The 23,581-nt window shown below is 43.3% G+C and overlaps 1 protein-coding gene across 1 annotated transcript in view; it reads right to left on the reverse strand.

Annotated features, from left to right (window-relative positions):
• Window positions 1-22,714: 22,714 nt before the first annotated feature.
• The window catches only part of UBR7 (ubiquitin protein ligase E3 component n-recognin 7), a 28,053-nt gene continuing 27,186 nt past the window's right edge, over window positions 22,715-23,581 (reverse strand). Inside the window, exon 11 of the mRNA XM_077466725.1 lies at window positions 22,715-23,398. Coding sequence (XP_077322851.1) covers window positions 23,306-23,398 — 93 coding nt within the window. The 3' untranslated portion in view covers window positions 22,715-23,305. The remainder of the gene's footprint in view (window positions 23,399-23,581) is intronic.

A 23,581-nucleotide genomic window follows, 5' to 3' on the forward strand; every position in this document is an offset into this window, starting at 1 on the left:
ACTCCCCCTCACCCCCCCCCCCCCCCCTCCAAAGAAAATTGAGCACCAGCTGCCACCAATGTTTACATTCCTTGTAAAAGGAATAAAAGTGATAATTAAAGTGTCGCCTAAGGAGCTTTTTAAGTACTGTCGTTTTTCGTCATTCCACAAGCGTGCATCATTTTAAAGCATGATATGTTAGGTATCTATTTACTCGGCATAACCTTATCTTTCATTTAGGGTATATAATATGTTTGTTTTTTATTTTTATTCATTAAAGTGTATTTTTTTCCAAAAAATTGCATTTGAAAATCCCCTGCGCAATATAAAATTTTGCAATGATCGCCATTTTAATCTCTAGGGTCTCTGCTGAGATATATATATATATATAGTATATAATGTTTGGGGGTTCTAAGTCATTTTCTAGCAAAAAAATACTGATTTAAACTTGTAAACAAAAAAGGATTTTGTCCGTCGGATTTTGTCCGTCGGATTTTGTCCGTCGGATCTTGTCCGAAACTGTTGCATACACACGGTCGGGCCAAGTTGGCGAAAAATCCGATCTTTCAGAACGTGATGACGTAATTTCGTTACGATGGGACTACGTTCAGGCTAGTAGCCAATAGCTTTGATGTAGGAATTTGATCTGAGCATGCGTGGCACTTGGTCCGATCAAAATTCTCTACACATGATCGGAGTATGTCCGATCGGCCCAGTTGGTCGGGAAATATTTCCAACAAGTTGGAAAATTGGGTCCAACGGATATTCCGACGGAATCAGTCAGATGCATACCACACACAGTGGGATTATCCGACAACACGGTCCGATAGGACACATTCCGACGGATTCTCCGACCGTGTGTACAAGGCTTTAGAGGAAGTTCTGCAATTTTTATTCCGATTGTGCAGATGAGACGAACAATGAACAATTTATATACAGGCACCTTATGCCTCATGCCCACAGGCGTTTTTACAGCTGCGTTTAGGAGCTTTTTTTTTACAGCTTAAAAACGCCTCTCCATGTTATTCAGTGGCCTCATACCCACACAGGCGTTTTTGAGCTGTAAGTGGCACAGACGTTTTTAAGCTCCAAAAAAAAAAAAAAACAGGACCTGCGTGTTCTGAGGCTCCAGCACTAAAGCTGTGAAATTAAATGAAAAGAAAATTGGCGTGGGGTTCTCCCCCAGGACAATACCAGACCCTTTGGCCTGGTATGGGTTTTAAGGGAAACCCCCACACCAAAAAAAATTAATTGCATGGTGCCCCCCCCCCCCCCAAAGTCCATACCAGAGCCTTATCTGAGCACACAGCCCTGTAGGTCAGGGAAGGGGACCGGACGAGTGAGCAGCCCCCTCTCCTGAATCATACCAGACCACGTGCACTCAATATGGCGGGGTGGGTGCTTTGGGGCAAGGGGGCCCTGTGCCCCCACACCCCAAAGCATCGTGTCCCCATGTTGATGAGGACAAGGGCCTCTTCCCGACAACCCTGGCCATTGGCTGTGGCTATCTGCGGGCGGGGGCTTAACGGACTCTGGAAGCCCCCTTTATCAAGGGGGCGCCCAGATCCCAGCCCCACCCCTACCCATTCACCTCTGGATCAACTGTGGGCATAAAATTGGGTATATTGGATTGTACGATATTTTTGCTTGTAGTCTATTATTGCTGGGGTGGGATCTGTTGTTGCTGGGGGTCTGTTGTTGCTGGGGGAGTCTATTGTTGCTGGGGTGGGGTCTGCTGTTGTTGGGGTGGAGTTTGTTGTTGCTGGGAGAGTCTATTGTTTCTGGGGTGGAGTTTATTGTTGCTGGGGTGGGTCTATTGTTGCTGGGGTGGAATCTGTTGTTGCTGGGAGTTTCTATTATTGCTGGGGAGTCTATTGTTGCTGGAGTTGGGTCGGTTCTTGCTGGGGGAGTCTATTGTTGCTGGGGTGGGATCTGTTGTTGTTGGGGGAGTCTATTGTTGCTGGGGTGGGGTCTATTGTTTCTGGGGTGAGGTCTGTTTTTGCTAGGGGGTCTGTTGTTGCTGAGGTGGAGTCTGTTGTTGATGGGGGGAGTCTATTGTTGCTGGGGTGGGGTCGGTTGTTGCTGGGAGAGTCTATTGTTGCTGGGAGAGAGTCTATTGTTGCTGGGGTGGGATCTGTTATTGCCGGGGGAGACTATTGTTGCCGGGGGGAGTCTATTGTTGCTGGGGTTGGGTTGATTGTTGCTGGGAGAATCTATTGATGCTGGGGGGAGTCTATTCTTGCTGGGGGGAGTCTATTTTTGCTGGGGTGGGGTCGGTTGTTGCTGGTGGAGTCGGTTGTTGCTTGGGGAATCTATTGTTGCTGTGGTGGGATCTGTTGTTGCTGGGGTGGGTCGGTTGTGGCTGGGGAGTCTATTGTTGCTGGGGTTGGGTCAGTTGTTGCTAGGCGAGTCTATTGTTGCTGGGGGAATCTATTGTTGCTGGTGTGGGGTTTGTTGTTGCTAGGAAAGTCTATTGTTGCTGGGGGGAGTCTATTGTTGCTGGGGCGGGATCTGTTGTTGCTGGGGCGGGATCTGTTGTTGCTGGGAGAGTCTATTGTTGCTGGGAGGGAGTCTGTTGTTGCTGGGGCAGGATCTGTTGTTGCTGGGGTAGAGTCTGTTGTTGCTGGGAGAGTCTACTGTTGCTGGGAGGGAGTCTATTGTTGCTGGGAGGGAGTCTATTGTTGCTGGGGGGAGTCTATTGTTGCTGGGAGGGAGTCTATTGTTGCTGGGGGAGTCTATTGTTGCTGGGGGGGGGGTCTATTGTTGCTGGGGGGGTCTACTGTTGCTGGGGGGGGAGTCTATTGTTGCTGGGGGGAGTCTTTGTTGCTGGGGGGGGGGTCTATTGTTGCTGGGGGGGAGTCTTTGTTGCTGGGGGGGAGTCTATTGTTGCTGGGGTAGGGTCGGTTGTTGCTGCGGGGGAATCTATTTTTGCTGGGGTGGGATTTATCAAATTCCATACAAATTACTTAGTAGCACAAAATGATACTTGGTTCTGTATTCTATAAAAGGGGGGGCAGTACTGGGAAGTGGGTAGGGGGTGGAGCCAAGAGACAGTGCTCAGAGGTGGGTAGGGGGAGGAGACAAGGGGGTGACTCAGAAGGGGGGGTGGTCCTACACCTATCCTCTGAGAAAAAAAAGCCCTGCCTGGTACAATGTTGCAGTCTAATGACTGGGGGAGGGGAGACTGAGGAAATGCTTCCTCCTGCCTGCAGCAGACTGGTGATATCATCTCAGACTAGACAAAGTCACTGCCTGGAGGTCAAGGACGGCTCTTTAATAATAGGTGAAGCTTTTCTGAAAATGGAGACTGTTGCCGTATATTGGGACATGTCGTGCACTGATGAGCCCGATAGCAGGGCGGTGTGTTGCTCCCCCAGCTCCTTCACATCATCACATTATCTGTTCCCTGGCTCCTCACTTCACCTTCTCTCCTTGTATCTTTCCACTATCTGCACCGTGCAGCTTCCGCCGTCACGTGACCCGCCGCTAATTTAGCAGGCCACCCTTCCTCCGTCCAATACAAACATGCAATCATACAGTCATAACGATTGCGATGGCTGCTTGTGATGATGATGATGATGATGAGCGGCCGGGCAGCCGGCGGCACGAGATTATAATATACCGTTTGTAATGAAGGTAGAAAATTGTTGGGGGCCTCTCGTATCTACCAATGCAATTTTCTTCCAATAATGGCTTTCCATGGCGGCGAGTGACGAAATTCGTCTTTTGCGGAGATTAGTGCGCCGTGCGGGGCAACGGGATTGGTTGGTGTAGAAGCGAAGATAAATTGAGCGTCCTCAGAAGAGGAGTCGGCTAGGTGGATGGCGTTTAGGGTAACTCGCCATAGATCCCAATTCGGCATCATTTACTCAATGCAACAGAATTATTATGTGGAAGATGATAAAGCAGAACTCCGATGTGATAGAGATTTATAGAGATTATTTTTTTTTCTTGAAGACGAGATCTTTTCTGACACTTTTTGTTTACAAGTTTGAGGCTCCATTCACATCTCTGCATGTTGCTTTTGATCGTTCCTGCAGTGCTTTTCGCTCTGCTTTCCACGTTTTTGGACATGTGTTTTTTGATGCATTTTTTTATTCTATTTTTATTTTTATTTGGCCAATTTGTTGTTGGGCAGATTAACCACTTGCCCACCGCTGCACGCCGATATACATGAGCACAATGGTAGCGGTGGGCGAATGGGTGTACCTGTACGTCCCCTTTAATTAGCAGGGCTAGCGGGCACGCGCCTGCTGCGTACAGCGTGACCACGCCTGCGGGACCCACAGACTCGATGTCAGCGATCATGTCACGGAGCAGAAGAACGGGGAGATGTCTATGTAAACAAGGCATTTCCCCGTTCTGCCAAGTGCCATGACAGAGATCTACTGCTCCCTGTCATCGGGAACAGTGATCTCTGTCATGTGTGTTGAAGCCCATCCCCCCTACAGTTAGAATCACTCCCTAGGACACACTTAACCCCTTGATCGCCTCCTAGTGTTTAACCCCTTCCCTGCCAGTGTCATTTACCCAGTAATCAGGGCATTTTTATAGCAATAATTGCTGTATAAAATTACGAAAGTCCCAAAATAGTATCAAAAGTGTCCGATGTGTCCGCCATAATGTCACAGTCATGATAAAAATCACAGATTGCGGCCATTACTAATTTAAGAAAAAATTTTATAATAAAAATGACATAAAAATATCCCCTATTTTGTAGACGCTATAACTTTTGTGCAAACCAATCAATATACGCTTATTTTACCAAAAATATGTAGAAGAATACGTATCGGCCTAAACTGAGAACTGAGAGGGGGATATTTATTATAGCAAAAAGTAAAAAATATTGCTTTTTTTTCAAAATTTTCAGTCTTTTTTTGTTTATAGCTTAAAAAATAAAAAACGCAGAGGTGATTAAATACCACCAAAAGAAAGCTCTGTTTGTGGGGAAAAAAAGAATATCAATTTTGTTTGGGTGTAATGTCGCACGACCGTGCAATTGTCAGTTAAAGTGACGCAGTACCGAATCGCAGAAAGTGTTCTGGTCAGGAAGGGGGGTAAAATCTTCTGGGGCTGAAGCGTTTTTTTTTTCTCTTTTTTTCTCTCTTTCTGTCTTTCTTATTCTCTTTCCTTCTCTTTCCATTCAACCTTCTTTCTTTCTTATTTGTCCTTCTCTCTCTCTACACCCATCTTTCTTTCCCTCCCCTCTCTCCCGCCATGTTTTTTTCTCTCTTTTTCCTTCTCTCTCCCTCCATCTTTCTTTCTCTTTCCTTCTCTCTCCCTCCACCCCTCTTTTCTTCCTTCCTTTATTTTCCTCCCCCTCTCTCTCTACCCCTTTCTTTCTTTCCCTCTTTCTTTATTTCCCTCCCTTTTCTCCCTCTCTCCTCTTTCTTTCTCTCTCCCTCCCCCTTTCTCTCTTTCTTTTACTCCTTTCTTTCTTTCCTCCCCTCTCTCCCTCCATTCCTCTTTTTTTCCTCTTTCTTTTTCTCTTTCCTTCTCTCTCCCTCGATCCCTCTCCCTTCATCCCTCTTACTTTCTTTCTCTTTCCTTCTCCATCCCTCCATTCCTCGTTCTTTCTTTCTCTTTCCTTCTCTCTACCTCTAGCCATCTTTCTTTCTTTCACTTTACCTTTCTTCTTTTCTTTATTTCCCTCCCTCTCTCCCTTCATCCATCCCTCTTTCCTTCTCTCTTCCTCCACCCCTCTTTCTTTCTTTTTTTCATTTCTTCCTTCCTTATTTCCCTTCCTCTTTCTTTCTCTTTCCCTCCATTCCTTTCTCTTTCCTTCTCTCTGACCAAATTGCTTTCTTTCCTTCTCTTTTTCTTTATTCCTTTCTTTATTTCCCTCCCTCCCCTCGCTCCCTCCATCCCTCTTTCTCGTTCCTTCTATCTCCCTCCATCCCTCTTTCCTTCTATCTCTCTCCATCCCTCTTTCTTCCTTTCGCTTTCCTTCTCTCTGCCTCAACCCGTCCATCTCTCTTTTTTTCTCTCATTCTTTCTTTCTTTCTTTCTTTTTCTCTTTCCTTCTCGCTCTCTCTCCCTCCATCCCTCTTTTTTCCTCGTTCCTTCTATCTCCCTCCATCCCTCTTTCTTCCTTTCACTTTTTCTTTCCCTTTCTTCCCTTCCCTTCCTTTCGCTTTTTATTTCCCTCCCTCCATCTTTTTTTTTTTCTTTCCTTTTTCTCTTTCCTTCTCTCTCCCTCAACACGTCTTTCTTTCTTTTCTTCTCTTTTTCTTTCTTCCTTTTTCATTCCCCCCCCCCTCTCCCTCCACCCATCTTTTTTCTTTCTTTCTCTTTCCTTCTCCCTCCCTCCACCCTTCTTTCTTTCTTTCTTTCCTTATATTTTTCTTTCTTCCCTCTCTCACTCTCTCCATCCATCATTCTCTTTTATCCTCTTTCCCTCCACCTCTCTTTCTTTTCCTTCTCTCCCTCCAGCCCCTGTTTTTCTTTTATCCTTTATTCTCCCCCCTTCCTCTCCCTCAACCCCTTTTTCTTTCCTTCTTTTTTTTTTTTTCTTCCTTTCTGTATTTGCTTCTCTTTCTCCCTCCCTACCTCCATCCTTCTTTATTTTTTTCCCCTCCCTTCTCTCTCTCTCTCCTTCCCTCTTCCCCTATATATTACCACATTTAGGGGTGGCACAGTGGTTAGTACCCTCACCTAGCAGTAAAAAGGTCACTAATTCAAATCTCAACCACGACACTACCTGCCTGGAGTTTGCATGTTCTCCCTGTGCCTGTGTGGGTTTCCTCCGGGTACTCCGGTTTTCTCCCACACTACAAAGACATGCTGGTAGGTTAATTGGCTTCTGTTCAAAATTGGCCCTAGTATATGAATGGGGACCTTGGATTGTGGCTCCTTGAGGATAGGGACCGATGTGAGTGTGCAATGTACAGGGATAGGGACAATTGTAGACACTCACTCAGGATGGACTGGTATACCTGCCCTGCACACTATACATTTGTATTCCTTGGCTACTATGGTGTTGCCCTGTTCGATCTCTCTCTATGAACATGGGTGGTGTGCACTGGATAATATAGCACAAACGGTATGTTTGGCTTTTACTTTCACACTTGTTTCACTTATATCCTTTTTACCCTATTTTTTGTGGTGGTTTGCCCTTTTCCACATTTCTTTTTCCTTTTCTTCCCAATTTGGTCACATTTCTTTGGTAATTTTTTCTTGCGTAGGACACCTTAGGATGCACAATTAAACACTTCCTTTTTATAGGCTCTTTTTACAGCCCCTATACACAGTCTATTTTCCATCCCTTTTCACCTATATATCGCTCTTTAGGTGTGTATAGGTTAATGTCTCATCTCACTTTAACTCTCATATCATATATATCTGTTTAAATTTGAAGAGTCCTTTACAACCCCCCGCATCTGCCGTGGGAGGAAACCGATGGGTCCTGTGATCTACTGCTTCCTCCTTTGTGGGTGAGCTGATCCCCTCGCTATTTAAATTACTGTAACTCTTCTGTTATGTCATTATATGATTCGCTGCTATTTGATTATTTGCAAATATTTTTATTTACTCTGTAGACTATCCTCCTGAAGAAGCGGTTCGCCGCGAAACCGGTAGAGGAAACGTTTCTGTACCCCTCTTCAATAGAAACCTTACGGGCTTACCCGTCGGTAGTTTATTAAATTGTGGTGTATATGATTTTAGCAATATGAAAGTTTTGATGGATTTCATTTTTTTGTCCTTATTAAATTACTTGTAATTTTTTTATAACAAAGTCTTTTATGATTTATTTAGTACCGCAATAGTCCCCTCAACAAACATTTTTGGGTGTGGATATCAAGGGAGCAGCTTCAGCAACTGCCCCGATATCCTTAGAATTCCCAATTCTTGACAACCTTACTATGTAACATTCTCTACTATGTAAGCCATCTCTCTATTTCTATTCTCTCTACTCTGTTTAACCACACCCCTTTAGGCCACGCCCAGTATGTAGTGTCATTTAAACCACGCTCATTTATCATCGCATGTCTAACTCATTTGAGACCACACCTACAAATAAATGCCCCGCCCCTAATAAAAAAATAAGACTCTGCCGACATGTTGGCAGCTATGTAGAAGGTCACGGGGTGAAGGCGCCACCAACACCCAAACACCAATAGTTCCGCACCCGTTACTTCTATCCAAAGTCTGTGGAAGAGACACCAGAATTTATCTACAAATAAATGGTTAATCTTGGCCCGAGTGCTCTATAATTTGGCTTCTTCATATAAGATTTGCTCACTGTGGTGCAAAAATTTGTTATTTCTTTCCAAAATCTGCCAAAGAGACATTAGAATTCATCCAAAAAATCTCTAATCTTGTTCCCCGTGCACCACATTGTGGCCCCATCATACAGACTGGCCCCCCAAAAACAGGAATAATACATTTGAATATAATTTTTTATTTTACAAACTGAACTGGGGCGGGGTGGTGGGGTGTTCGGCCCCTCTGTAATGTTCACAGACAGGAAATAAGAGAACATCAACCAACCCATCTACATAATAATTCTTGAGCTGAAGGCATCATCTTTGAGCTTTATTGGACATCACTGACTTACTCTGCTCAGCGGGGGCGGGCCTTATAACACAGAGGCCATATATGGGCAGCACAGAGGCTTAGTGGTTAGCCTTGCAGCACTGGGGTCCTTGGTTCAAATCCTGACTGGAACACTATCTGCATGGAGTTTGCATGTCCTCCTTGTGCTTGCGTGGATTTCCTCCGGGTTCTCCGGTTTCCTCTCACACTATAAAAGACATGCTACTTTGCGTTGGTGGTGCAGTGGTGAGCAAGCTGCTTTCTAATTGAACCCGGGTTCAATTCCTGGCCAATGCTATCTCCAAGATATTTGTCTCACCTTCTAAGTGTATTCTAAAAATTAAGTGTTGAGGGCAATTGACAGAGAAGGATCATTATGATGTACTGCAACGGCCAGGACCGATCGTTATAGCACCTCTGATCTTCTTTTTTGGAAAGGCTACTGGTTTATTCAGAGGACCCAATTCTAAGCCCAATCTGACAACACCCAGACTTCCTTAAAGGGCACAACGCCCTCTATTAGCTAGTATTGGCTCTATACACCCATACTTGTGTCATTCTCCAGACTGTTGGGGATTACCGGGGCTCCTCTTTGGCATAGCTTTACCTGGGTTTTCCCTACTTAAAAGACAGTGTGACAGACCTCTTAATAAGCATGGATTTATGACCCACTCTGTATTTTAATTGTAAATGCTGCAACATCCTGAAGAAGCTCAAGAGAGCGAAACATGTAGAGAAAAATGCAGCTTGTTTCTGTACAAAATTGGTAACATGTATGGTCATTTGTGATTATGCACCACTTTTTGTACTCCAGTCATTTGATATATATCTATATATTTTACAGTATATACTGCTCTTTTATATATATATATATAGTGAATGCAGGCTCCTGGGGAGATCAGATATAGTGAATGCAGGCTCCTGGGGAGATCAGATATAGTGAATGCAGGCTCCTGGGGAGATCAGATATAGTGAATGCAGGCTCCTGGGGATAGCAGATATAGTGAATGCAGGCTCCTGGGGAGAGCAGATATAGTGAATGCAGGCTCCTGGGGAGAGCAGATATAGTGAATGCAGGCTCCTGGGGAGAGTAGAAATAGTGAATGCAGGCTCCTGGGGAGATCAGATATAGTGAATGCAGGCTCCTGGGGAGATCAGATATAGTGAATGCAGGCTCCTGGGGAGATCAGATATAGTGAATGCAGGCTCCTGGGGAGATCAGATATAGTGAATGCAGGCTCCTGGGGATAGCAGATATAGTGAATGCAGGCTCCTGGGGAGAGCAGATATAGTGAATGCAGGCTCCTGGGGAGAGCAGATATAGTGAATGCAGGCTCCTGGGGAGATCAGATATAGTGAATGCAGGCTCCTGGGGAGATCAGATATAGTGAATGCAGGCTCCTGGGGATAGCAGATATAGTGAATGCAGGCTCCTGGGGAGAGCAGATATAGTGAATGCAGGCTCCTGGGGAGAGCAGATATAGTGAATGCAGGCTCCTGGGGAGAGTAGAAATAGTGAATGCAGGCTCCTGGGGAGATCAGATATAGTGAATGCAGGCTCCTGGGGAGATCAGATATAGTGAATGCGGGCTCCTGGGGAGAGCAGATATAGTGAATGCAGGCTCCTGGGGAGAGCAGATATAGTGAATGCAGGCTCCTGGGGAGAGCAGATATAGTGAATGCAGGGTCCTGGGGAGAGTAGAAATAGTGAATGCAGGGTCCCGGGGAGAGCAGATATAGTGAATGCAGGCTCCTGGGGAGATCAGATATAGTGAATGCAGGCTCCTGGGGAGATCAGATATAGTGAATGCAGGGTCCCGGGGAGATCAGATATAGTGAATGCAGACTCCTGGGGAGAGCAGATATAGTGAATGCAGGTTCCTGGGGAGATCAGATATAGTGAATGCAGGCTCCTGGGGAGAGCAGATATAGTGAATGCAGGTTCCTGGGTTTAGTAACACTTTAACCACTTCAGCCCTGAAAGGATTTGCCCACTTCCTGACCAGGCCTTTTTTTGCTATACGGCACTGCATCATTTTAACTGACAATTGCGATGTATGTATATTCTAAATAAAACTGTATTTATTTTATTATTGGTATGTGACTTTCCTACCTTTAGAACCGGTACCGTTTAAAAGTCCCGGGGGTTGGTTACCCTCCAGCCCCTCTATCCCTTCCCTCTCATCTTTGAAAAATAAGTGTTGAGTATATATTAACGATGGAATAAAATTTAAACCAAAACGAATTAAGTGAAAGTGTCTTGCAGGTGGATGTGATTTTGTGTATTTCTCCTTTTATACCAGTAGGTGGAGCACTAAGCACCTTTTTCAGGTATTTTCTAGCCACTTGCCGACCGCCGCACGCCGCACGCCGCACGCCGCACGCCGATGTACATCCCTACTTTGGGGAAGGATATAGTTGTTATGGCAGCAGCTAGCTGCCATAACCCTAGTCTCTGCGGCAGATTCTCTGCGAGATCACTTTTATCAGTGACAAAATGTTTACATTCCTTGTAATAGGAATAAAAGTGACACTTTTTTTTTTTTTTTTTAAACAGCACAAAAATAAAAAATAAAAGGTAAAATAAATAAGAAAAAAAAATGTAAGCGTGCCCGTCCCGCCAAACTCTTTTAAGGATAAAAGTTTGTCGCCATTCCACAAGCGCGAATCGCGAGATGTTGGGTATCAATTTACTCTGCATAACAGTATCTTTCACAATATAAAAAAAATTGGGCTAACTTTACTGTTGTCTTATGCCGCATATACAGGATTGGAATTTTCGTTGGAAAAAGCTATGATGGTTTTTCCGACGGAATCCCGCTCAAGCTTGGCTTGCATACACACGGTCACACGAAAGTTCTCTGAACTTTTGACCGCCAAGAACGCGGTGACGTACAACACTACGACGAGCTGAGAAAATTAAGTTCAATGCTTCCGAGCATGCGTCCAATTGTTTCCGAGCATGCGCAAGAATTTTGCACATCGGAATTGCTACAGACGATCTTTTTCCATCTGAAGAATTGAGAACCTGCTTTCAATCTTTTGCTGGACGGAAATTCGGCCAGAAAAATTCCGATGGAGCATCGGCCTTTTGCTGGCCAAATTTCCGATCATGTGTACGCTGCATTATTTTTTAATTCAAAAAAGTGTATTTTTTGAAAAAAAAGTGTGCTTGTAAGACCGCTGCGCAAATACGGTGTGACAGAAAGTATTGCAATGACCGCCATTGTATTATCTAGGGTGTTAGAACCCCCAAACATTATACATTTTTTTTTCTAAGTAATTTTCTAGCAAAAAAAAAATATTTTTAACTTGTAAACACCGATTTTGAAAGAGGCCCAGTCCTTAACAGTTCCTGACCGGCGCACTCCGATGTACGTTGGCAGAATGGCACGGGCAGGCATATTGGCGTACAGGTACGTCCATTTTTAAATGCCGCCCTGCCATCGCGTGCGTGCGCGCTGCTGGTGGCGCTTTTGCTTGCCGGTCGGGACCCCCATGAGTCTGGTCGCAGGTCCCGCGGACTCGATCGCCGCGGGGATATCCGCGGTCGTCTCACAGGGCGGCTGAATGGAGATATGCCGTTGTAAACAGCATCTCCCCGTTCTGCCTAGCAACAAATGACGCTGATCTCTGCTCCATGTGATTGGAACAAAGATCAGTGTTCACTAACACGAAGCCCAGCCCCTCACATTTAGTAACACGCCCCTAGGAGCACTTAACCCCTACACTGCCACCTCCTGGTTAACCCCTTCACTGCCAGTGTCATTTACACAGGATTCACTGCATTTGTATAGCATTGATTGCTGTATAAATGACAATGGTCACAAAAATGTCCGATGTGTTTGCCACAATGTCGCAGTCACAATAAAAATTTTTGATCGCCGCCATTACTAGTAAAAAAAAAAAATATTAATAAAAATGCCATAAAACTATCCCCTATTTTGTAGACACTATAACTTTTGCACAAACCAACCAATAAATGCTTATTACGATTTTTTTTACCAAAAATATGTAGAAGAATACGTATTGGCCTAAACTGAGGAAAAAAAATTTTTTATATATTTTTTGGGGATGTTTATTATAGCAAACAGTAAAATATAATGCGTTTTTTTTCAAAAGTTTCACCATTTTTTGCGCTTATAGCGCAAAAAATAAAAAATAAAAAAATCGCAGAGGTGATCAAATACCACCAAAAGAAAGCTCTATTTGTGGGAAAAAAAAGGACGTCAATTTTGTTTGGGAGCCACGTTGCATGAACGCGCAATTGTCAGTTAAAGCGACGCAGTGCCGAATCGCAAAAAGTGGTCTGGTCTTAAGCCAGCAAAATGGTCCGGTCTGAAAGTGGTTAAGTGATTAAAGGCGTTGTAAAGGTAAATGTTTTTTCACCTAAGATTCTAAGATTTTTTTTGCTTAGAATAAAGATCACGATTCTCTTGCGATTCTCACGGCGTAACATCTTTCATATTATACAAAAAAAATTGGGCTAACTTTACTGTTTTTTTTATTTATTTTTTTAATTCATGAAAGTAATTTTTTACAAAAATATTGCATTTGAAAGCCCGCTGCGCAAATACAGTGTGACATAAAATATTGCAACAACCACCATTTTATTCTCTAGGGTCTTTACTAAAAAAAATATACATATAAAATGTTTGGGGGTTCTAAATAATTTTCACGCAAAATAAAAAAAAAAAAAAATTATTTAAACTCGAAACCAACAAATGTCAGAAAAAGGTTTAGTGTTTAAGTGGTTAAACTTTCCTCATTTACACACTGAAGTCTATTCCTTTGACAAATTGTTACAATGTTTCAACTTAAGCTCCACTGCTAAAGAATGTTGCCATACTTGGCAGACTGCCCGTTTTTTTTTTTCTTCCTTTCTTTTGAGGGCTAGAAAGAATCGAGAAATACTTTTGTCAAGATCGCAACATGGAAAAAAATTGCGATAACAATTCTTAACGATTAATCGCGCAGCTCTACAAGGAATGTAAACATCCTCTGTGATAGTAATAGGCACATGGCAGGTCCTCTTTATGGAGAGATCTGGGGGTCTATAAGACCCCCAATCCCTCCTTTGCAAATCACCAAGATCTGCATTTTTAAATAAAAAAATAATAATAAAAATGCCATAAATCTATCCACTATTTTGTAGACGCTATAACTTTTGCGCAAAATGAACAATATACGCTCATTGCGATTTTTTTTTTTAACAAAAATATGTAGAATACACAATATTGTTTTTTTTTTTTTTAAATTGTCGCATTTTTTTTGTTTACAGCACTAAAAAAAAAAAAAAGGACATCAATTTTGTTTGGGTACAACATCATACGACCGCGCAATTGTCATTTAAAGCGACGCAGTGCCGTATCGCAAAAAAAAAAAAAAATGGCCTGGTCATTAAGGGGGAAAAAAATATTCTGGTCTGTAAGTGGTTAAAATACCCTTTGGCTTAACAAAAACAGTATTACTTTGGAATGATACTCTAATAACCCACACATGGTCTTTGATTTGTTTACCGCAATATGTTTACAGAAATATGATTACAGTTCGAATTGGAATTTGATGTAAAATTCAATTCAAATTTCAATTTTCGAGTTTCAGAAATTCAGACGCATTTTATTTCGTTATTTGGAGCATTCTGTAAACTCTGTTTATGCTGTAATTCAGGTATTCGGCTATATCCTAATCTCCAAATTACGAAAAATTAGTCCGAATATTTATTTGGAACGAACTGCACAGGTCTATTTGGGTCTCCCGGTGGGACCGGCGAGCCCAAGAGAGCCACAGTGGCTGCATAAGATGGGGCACAGTGGCAGCATTTGATGGGGCACAGTGGCTGCATAAGATGGGGCACAGTGGCAGCATTTGATGGGGCACAGTGGCTGCATTTGATGGGGCACAGTGGCTGCATTTGATGGGGCACAGTGGCTGCATTTGATGGGGCCGATTAGTTGCTCTGCAGAGCTGCACCAGATTTTGCACTCTCCAGTTTTAGTAACTCAAACCCCAAAATGTTGTACTGACGATCAGGACCCAGAAGACCCGATTTCAGGTCACCTGATCACTGTGGTAGCCTCTGATTGGCTAGCAGTGATCAGTCACTATTAAGCCCACCCCCCACGTTTTCTCTCTCTGTGAATGGAGAAGAGAGCTACAATGTATCTCTCCATCTTTACAGAGAGAAAAAAAATTAAAATTAATTAGATATCACACGGAGTCTGGAGGGCAATAAACCCGTGATGCGCAATTCACAGAGGAGGCCCCCGGTCACACAGCTGCAGCGCTCCTCTGCCTGTAGAATTGGGATCACATTGCGTCCCCACCTGTCTGTTGTCTAAAGCATCAATTAAATTCCCTGTGTATGAATAGAGCGGGTAAATTATTCATGGGGAAGCTTTCTGCTCAGTTTTATGCCCCCCTAATAACCCGACGAGACTCGGCGTGAAATCTGGAACAAGAGTGACACCCAGTGTCCGCAGCTCTCACTGCAACCCCCCCTCCGCGTTCCGGAACTCCAGGAGAGTCTCATCAAATGACATTGATTTTCTCAGTCGGAATTCTGTACAGCGCAGGCGACCGCAGCGCGGGGACACAGAAACACAAATCGGAGGCTACCCACAGACGCAGGACAATGCGCTCCAGTGTTCCCTGGCTGTACTGAAATCCATGGCAGCAAAAAAAAAAAAAAGCACAAAACATTCAAGTCTTTTATCAAAAACAAATACATTTGTTTGCTGATCGACTTTCCTGGTTTTATCGGTCTGTAGTAAAAAAAAAAAAAAAAAAAATGTAAAAAAAAAAAAAAAAAAAAATTGCGACTTTTAGAGAATTAATTTGAAAATTTTATAAAAGTTTGGTGAAAACCAGGATTTTTTTTTTTGTAGATCGAGATACACTATATTGTCAAAAGTATTGGGACACCTGCCTTTACATACACATGAACTTTAATGGCATCCCAGTCTTAGGCTGGATTCACACTTATGGCATTTTTTTGTGCTTTTTGCATTTTGCAGATTTGCACTACAGTCCATTTAACATGGTTTCCTATGGAACACGTTCTGTAGTGCAAATCTGCAAAATGCACAGGTGTGAATATGGCCTTAGTCCATAGGGTTTAATATTGAGTTGACCCGCCCTTTGCAGTAATAACAACTTCAACTCTTCTGGGAAGGCCGTCCACAAGGTTTAGGAGTGTGTCTATGGGACCATTCTTCCACAAGAGCATTTATGAGGTCAGGCACTGATGTTGGACGAGAAGGCCTGGCTCGCAGTCTCCGCTCAAATTCATCCCAAAGGTGTTCAATCGGGTTGAGATCAGGACTGTCAAGTTCCTCCACCACAAACTCGCTCATCCATGTCTTTATGGACCTTGCTTTGTGCACTGGTGCATAGTCATGTTGGAACAGGAAGGGGCCATCCCCAAACTGTTCCCACAAAGTTGGGAGCATGAAAATGTCCAAAATGTCTTGGTATGCTGACGCCTTAAGAGTTCTCTTCACTAGAACCAAGGGGCCAACCCAATCCCTGAAAAAGAAACCCCACTCCATACCCCCCCCCCCCCCCCCCCCCTTCAAATCATTTGGACCAGTGCACAAAGCAAGGTAAAGGCATAATGTGCTAGTATGCATCGCATACTAGCACATTATGAGGCACCTGCAAACGAAGCCCGCGTCGTCCCCGCTGCCTCCGTCTTTGCGCGTCTTCATTCCGGGTCCTTGGACTCCGACTGGCCTGAGCCAATGCGTCTTCTCTCTCGTGCAGCGGCCACCACGGCACTCGCTCCTGAAGTAACGGCACAGGTGGCCGTTCCTTCAGTGCGCATGCACCAATTACATCATAGGCACATTATACAGTAAATATCTCCTAAACGGTGCATGTTTAGGAGATATTTACAATATCTATAGGTAAGACTAGAAAAAGGCTTACCTATAGGTACAAATACTGCAGGGAGGGTTACAACCTCTTTACCATTGACTGTTTTAACCAAACTTTGTGTATGTCATATGCATGAGGAAATCAAATCTCAATAAAATAAAAGTACATATATTAACTGCATGAAAAGTTGGCTGTGTGTCAATATTTCTGAGAAGGGGGTCTATCGCTTTTATCAGAATCCCAATGGGGATCAAGTCTCCAAATAAATAAAAATAAATAAATAAATAAAAATAAAAAATAAACACAAAAAAAATAAAATAAAATAAATAAAACAAAAATAAATAAAAAACAGGGGTTAACCATTGCTTTACTATAGACAAACCCTTTAAGGCTTCCTTATCCTTCAAGTTTCTATTGCGGTCTTGGTTCTCCCGTGACCATTGTCAGAGATAGAAAGTGAAAGGAAATGAAAAAATAAAAATAAATTGTAGAGCAGTTTCTAAATCAAGAAGTACGGGAAAATCTTCCAATGGGGGTGGTGCATATTAATCAATCGACTTCTAACTTGCACTTGTTCCATTAAGCTTTGATCATTAACACACGCCCACACGCCATATTTGCTTATATACCCCTTTGTGCTGGGCATGCTCCCAGTACAGAGAGCGGGGGTCTCACGAGAGCCCTGGGACCCCCGTACTAACGATCAGGACCCAGGTCACCTGATCACCGTGATCAGTCGCTGTAAAGCCCACCCCCATGTTTTCTCTCTGCAGAGAGAGGGAAAAAAAAAAAAAAAGAAGTGTATTAAAAAATAAAATAAAGTGTATTTAAAAATTATATATATATATATATATATATATATATATATATAAATAAAAACACTAAAGAAAAAAAACCTAGATCAATGTTTAGGTCAGTATTTATTTTTGATAGGATTTGAAAAAAAAAAAAAAAAACTAAAAAATTTAATTTGCACTATTTTTTCTGGGCTGTACTATGGATACAAACAACATACACATATGTGGCATCGCTGTGATCATGTACAGCGGGAGAGTTTCTTTTGGGTTGTTCTTTGGTGAAAATGGTAGTAAGAAATATACAGATAAATGTAAAACAATATTCTTATTTTTACTATTTTGTGCCAGTTTTCCTTTGATTGTGTGAGAGAAAGAAAAAAAAAAAAAAAAAAAAAAAAAAAACACACACACACACAACAGGAGATAGACATTACCATTTACTACCACAATTTGTCCTAAAAAAAAAAAATGCAGTATAACCCACCTTGGTGCATATAGTTGTGATGATATGTACAGTTTTACTAACACATGTCAAAATTGTGCTTATGCATTAACATTTGTTTTACCCTTAGGCACAAAGGGGGTTAAAGCTAGTATTCATTGCTGATCCGCCCCATGGATATCCGCTTGCTCAGTGGGGATCACCGGAGCGATCTCCGCTGAGCAGGGAGATGACAGGTCCATCTCTGCACACTGCGCAAAGACAGACCTGTCACAGCGCCGCTCTCCCCTATGGGGGGGATCAGGCGACGGAGCACCGCAGCGTCCATCGTCACCCCATCTGATGACGGATGGAAAAATAGCTTTTTCCTCAGTCACACTTTTTCGGATCGGAGCGGCTAGGATGTCAGCGGGCTTGTCAGCACTGACATCCGACATAGAGGTCTATGGGGCATCCGTTCAGGTCCGCCTGAAAAACTGACAGGCGGACCTGAACGGATCGGTAGTGTGAAAGGGGCCTTACAGTATTCAGTTGGCTACACATACCCTTTAGGCAAGGTTTCTCAACTCCAGTTCTCATGTACCTCCCTCCCAACAGGTCATGTTTTCAGGCCATCCATTATTTTGCACAGGTGATTAGATCAGTTTCACTGCCTTAGTAATTACCATAGGTGTTTCATCTGAGGGAAATCCTGAAAACATGACCTGTTGAGGGTACTTGAGTTGAGAAACATTGCTTTAAGGCAGGGGCCTCAATCTGACGGTCCTCCAGCTGTTGCAAAACTACAAGTCCCATCATGCCTCTGCCTGTGGGAGTCATGCTTGTAAGTATCAGCCTTGCAATGCCTCATGGGGACTTGTAATTTCACAAACAGCTGGAGGGCCGCCTGTTTGAGACCCCCGGTTTAAAAGGGTTATAAAGTCTCATGTTTTTTTTCACCTAATGCATATGCATTAAGGTGAAAAACCTGAGCTGCAGCTGCCCCCCAGATCTCCCACTTTTTACTTACCTGAACCCCATCGTTCCAGCAATAAGAACAAGCTCAGCAGCACCAGCCACCGTCTCGGGTCCTCATTGGATAGATTGATAGCAGCGGGAGCCATTGGCTCCCGCTGCTCTCAATCAAATCCAGTGACACAGGTGTCGGAGGCAGGGCAGAGTCTTGCTGTCTGTGCAGGACTGGGTGCAAGGGTTTTTGACACTAGGCGAAACCTCATTTTGCCACCCCCCTTGGCCTGCCCATGTATACCCCAACTTTTTGCAGCCATACCAGCACCCATCAAATGCAGCCATACCAATGAAGGTTTGCTTGTTTCCATTAATTTGGGAGTCAGGACACAGTCCTCCGCCGCCATTGCGTCTCTAACACCATGTGCGAGCGGAGTAGCGGCTGCTTGAGACTTAGTTGCTTGCCACAGAGAGAAGAGAAGAGAAACAATAGTGGCCGGGCAACCCTTAGATCAGAGAGGCGACTGGTAGATCGCGGTCTGGGCTTGCTGACCCGCCATCCCAAGCTGTATTAAGGAGCAAGATACAGAGCCGAGCTGCGCTATCTGTGTCAATGGACACAGGCAGGGTGGCTCAGGAGAAAGCTTGCAGGTGCGCATCCATAAGTGGCACAGAACAAGAGGAGCTTGTAGCATCGGCAGGGGGATCTGAGAAAAGAAGAAGGATCCGGGGCTGCTCTGTGCAAAACCAAAACAAAGAGCAGGTAAATAAAACATGTTTGTTACCTTAATTAATAAAAATAAATAAAAAAAAATAAAATAAAAAAAAGATACCACCACAGACCAAAATGTTTTCAAACTACTTTATTGCAATGATGTGTGTGGGGGGGGGGGAAAAAAAAAGTATATGCAATGGATTCATGTCCAAATGATACAACAGCACAGATATTTGGATGGGGGGGTGGGGGGGCTCTAACGTCAGTTAAAAGAACTATGCAGCAGGGGCCAAGCTGATACAGCCAGGCTGGTGGGGAGCTGCAAACAAACAATTTCCTGTATAGGAATGTCCCTAGCACAAGGAGGAGCCCTATCTCTACAAGAGAGAAGACAGAGGTTTGGGGGGGGGGGGGGGGAGAGAGAATCTTAAATTCACACCCTAAAAGAAAACAGAACTGGCAGAAACGGGTGTAGAAGGGAACTGGCACAAGGGAATTTTAGAGGGTCATAAAATGGCATAAAAACAGGAAAGAAAACATAATGCATTATTGTGTGGACAAATGGGAAAATAATGGGTGCCACAGTATCCTTACCATATACCGTATCCTTTAACAAATAGAACGATTAAACATGTAACAAAAAAATGACGTAACAGCTGCTGTGTTAGAAGGAAATAGGGCCGGCACCCCAATTTCAGCAGCCAGAGAGCTGCCACATGGGGAGTCCAAACACATCGGTTATAGAAACCACGCATCACCGGGGAAAAGCCGAGTCACTGCACACCAGCATGTCTTGGAGAACAGAGATGAAAACGTTATAATAGAATACCTATGTGAGACACCTCTGATGGAAACGGATTTCATTCTACTGATGGTCTAAAGTCTCGTACTAATTCATAGCAAAAGGATGTGACCAAAGGATATGAAACACGTGCTATTCTATCTATGGACAACCATGGGGCCATTTGATTCCATCACTACCAAGAATTGTAAAAGCCAACTCCACCTCGGGGACCAAAACTGGTGAGCAGACATTTTTTTTTTCCCATCACTACCAAGAAATGTAAAGGCCAACTCCACCTTGGGGACCACCATGGGACCAGGACTGGTATGTGGCCATTTGATTCTATCACTACCAAGAGGAGTAAAGGCCAACTCCACCCTGCGGACCACCATGAGACCAGAACTGGTATGCAGCCATAATATTCTATCACTATTAAGACATGTAAATGCCAACTTCACCTCGAGGACCACCATGGGACCAGAACTGGTATGCAGCCATTTTATTCTATCACTACCAAGGAATGTAAAGGCCAACTCCACCTTGGGGACCACCATGGGACCAGAAACAGTATACAGCTATTTGGTTCTAACACTACCAAGAAGAGTAAATGCCAACTTCCCCTTTCGAGACCACCATGGGACCAGAACTATTATGCAGCCATTATATTATATCACTACCAAGAAATGTAAAAGCAAATTCAACCTTGGCGACCACCATGAGACCAGAACTGGTATGAAGCCATTTTATTTCGATCACTATCAAGAAGAGTAAAGGCCAACTCGACCTTGGGGACCACCACAGTACCAGAACTGGTATGTGGCCATTTTATTCTATCACTACTAAGAAATGTAAATGCCAACTTCACCTTGCAGACCACCATGGGACCAGAACTGGTATGCAGCCATTTTATTCGATCACAACCAGGAAATCTAAAAAGGCCAACTCCACCTTGGGAACCACCACAGCGCCAGAACTGGGATGTGGACATTATATTCTATCACTACCAAGAAATGTAAAGGCCAACTCCACCCTGGGGACCAGAATTGACTCAGAACGATGGCTGCTTCCCTTGGAGTCATAGGCACTATGCTGTGTGATAATAGACCTCTGCTATTGGAACTGATCTATAAAGCATTAGTGCATACTCAATTGCTCCCACGTAAAATCAAACAAAGTTTGCAAATAGAACATGTTTTTTCCTTGCTCCTACAGTCCCCAGCAAGCAGACTGATTTAGTGACGGAAGGGGTATTTTTCCCTTTTCTCCTTTTAAAAAACGGCCACCATACTGGTGGAGAAATTAAGATGAAAACCCCCAGAGAACATGCCTTTAAAAAAAAAAAAAAAAAAAAAAAAAAAAAAAACACACAGGTCAACAATGGCACCCTCTAGATTTGTATTATATCATGCTCCTTTATAGCAACAAATTATGCAGAGCATTCCCATAGCTGTCCCCGCTCACAGATCCCATCTCTTGCAGCGATAGAGGTGGAGGAAGCACAGAGAGGGGGATTTTTGTGGGGGTCCCATGGCACACGGCACAAAGTGGGTCTTCTGCCTCCTCTTAAATTCCTTCACAACACAATGACTTTCTAAGCGAGATTTCCAGATTAGAAAAATGATTGACTGGATGGACAACATAGCTTTTTTTTTTTGTATCATTATCATCGTCAGTTGTTCTTACACTCATGATCATCAACTTTAGCAATCAAAGCTGATCTCCAATTTGAACATTTTAGAAGGCTCCAGATTCCATCCTGTCCCAAGTTTAAATTAGGACTGTTAAAGCAGAGCTCCACCCAAAAGGGTGAGCTCTGCTTGTCTGCCTCTTCCCCTCCCCCCCCCCCATCTCCGCTGTTACATTAGGCACCTTTTGTGGGGGGTGAGGAGTTGCTCCCACTTCTGGCTTAGTTCACCAGCCCCCCCCATCCCCCCCTCCCCAGCCAGAACATTAAAAGCGCAGCACAATTCACACATGCACAGTAGGAAACTGGCTGTGAAGTATTTGAAGCGACTGACTTCATTTTTTTATTGGTGGGTAGGGTGACCGCAACGCCTCTTAAAATATACATTTGCCCTCTAATAACCCCTACTAATGCTTCAAAAGTCATGTGATATCGCCTGCGCCTCCCTCTGGTTACAGGAGTTGAAGCATTGCACTCTGCTCTACATCACTCATCTATGACTACATGTCCCAATTCCCAATGCTCACTGCAATGGTAGATGATGCAGATCGGTTGTTTTGTTTGTACTGGATGGTTTGAACTTTAAAACAGGACTAAACCTTTCTCTGGTTACTTCCCGATTTCTTGCCTAGGCAAATGATGTCATACATCCCAGGAGTCTTCAGGAGGGTTTTTTTTTTTTTTTTTTTTTATCAGCTAAGCACACCCTCCTGCCTGCATGCCTGAGCGAAGGGCAGATTCCAGGAAGCAAATGCTACATGAATCATCTTGCCCTTACTCAAGATGGCCAGAAATGCTATAGGGTTGTTTCTCAAAGTTAGTTCTCAGGATAAGAAAGCATGGAGACATGGATGGATGGGGGGGAAGTTTGCTTTGAACATTAAACATGAATGAAATAGTGTTTGTGGTGCTCAGAAAGATCAAATTTAAGAAAGAGAGACATCCCAGTTAGTAAAATGTGAAGTTGGAGTTCAGCTTTAATTGCATCATTGAATTCCTTTTATTAAAGAGCCTGCATGTTCTTCATAGGAACCAGAAATCTCATATATAAAAAAACACCTTTCCATACTAACACTGGAGGAACCAAATTCTATCTATTCCCAGGCATGGGGCCCAGAATATTACAAAGCAGATTAGCAAATAAAAAAAAGAATTATTGAAATAATTTTTTTATTATTTATGAAATACATAAGAATTATAAAAATTCTTAATTATTATTTAATAATTATAATTTATATAATACATAATTAAGAATTATATAATTCTTATTATGGAAATAATTCCCCTATTCTGATGAATGAGGCCCAGCAAATTTTATAGCCCAAAGACTGAATGGACAGTAAGGAACTCCATGGCATTCATCAAGACTTCCCGGTAACTATGGGGATTTGGCTATCCTAGGCACTGCCAGCAGAAGGAGAACCCTACCAGGTACCACAAACATAAAAAAAAAAAAAGAACATGTTAAGAAGGGGAGGGTGAGGGGGCCACAAGTGTCTATAGAATAGTAGAGGACTACAATCCGGGCTCCAGCTTCGGAAAGCTAACTGCAATAATACTGCATGCCGTCCACCCGTCTCCTCTTCTTGGAGCGCAGATCCTCAAAGAACTTCTGAATGTCTTCACTCTGTACAACCTGGGAAGAAAAATAAGAATTCCACTAAGCAACAACAACAACTGATCTGAACCACTCCAAGGTAAAAACTATTTTTAATAATATAATCTTTAAAGGAAAAATGCTAATCTAAGGAACCTTTTTCTCTCTACAGTCCTCAACTCCTTCAATACTGGGCACTTTTACCCCCTTTAGAGCCCAGTG

This window comes from Lithobates pipiens, unplaced genomic scaffold (genome assembly GCF_037356315.1).
Source record: "Lithobates pipiens isolate NorthernLeopardFrog02 unplaced genomic scaffold, aLitPip1_a1.2 Scaffold_37, whole genome shotgun sequence".
Classification (NCBI taxonomy): Eukaryota; Metazoa; Chordata; class Amphibia; order Anura; family Ranidae; genus Lithobates; species Lithobates pipiens.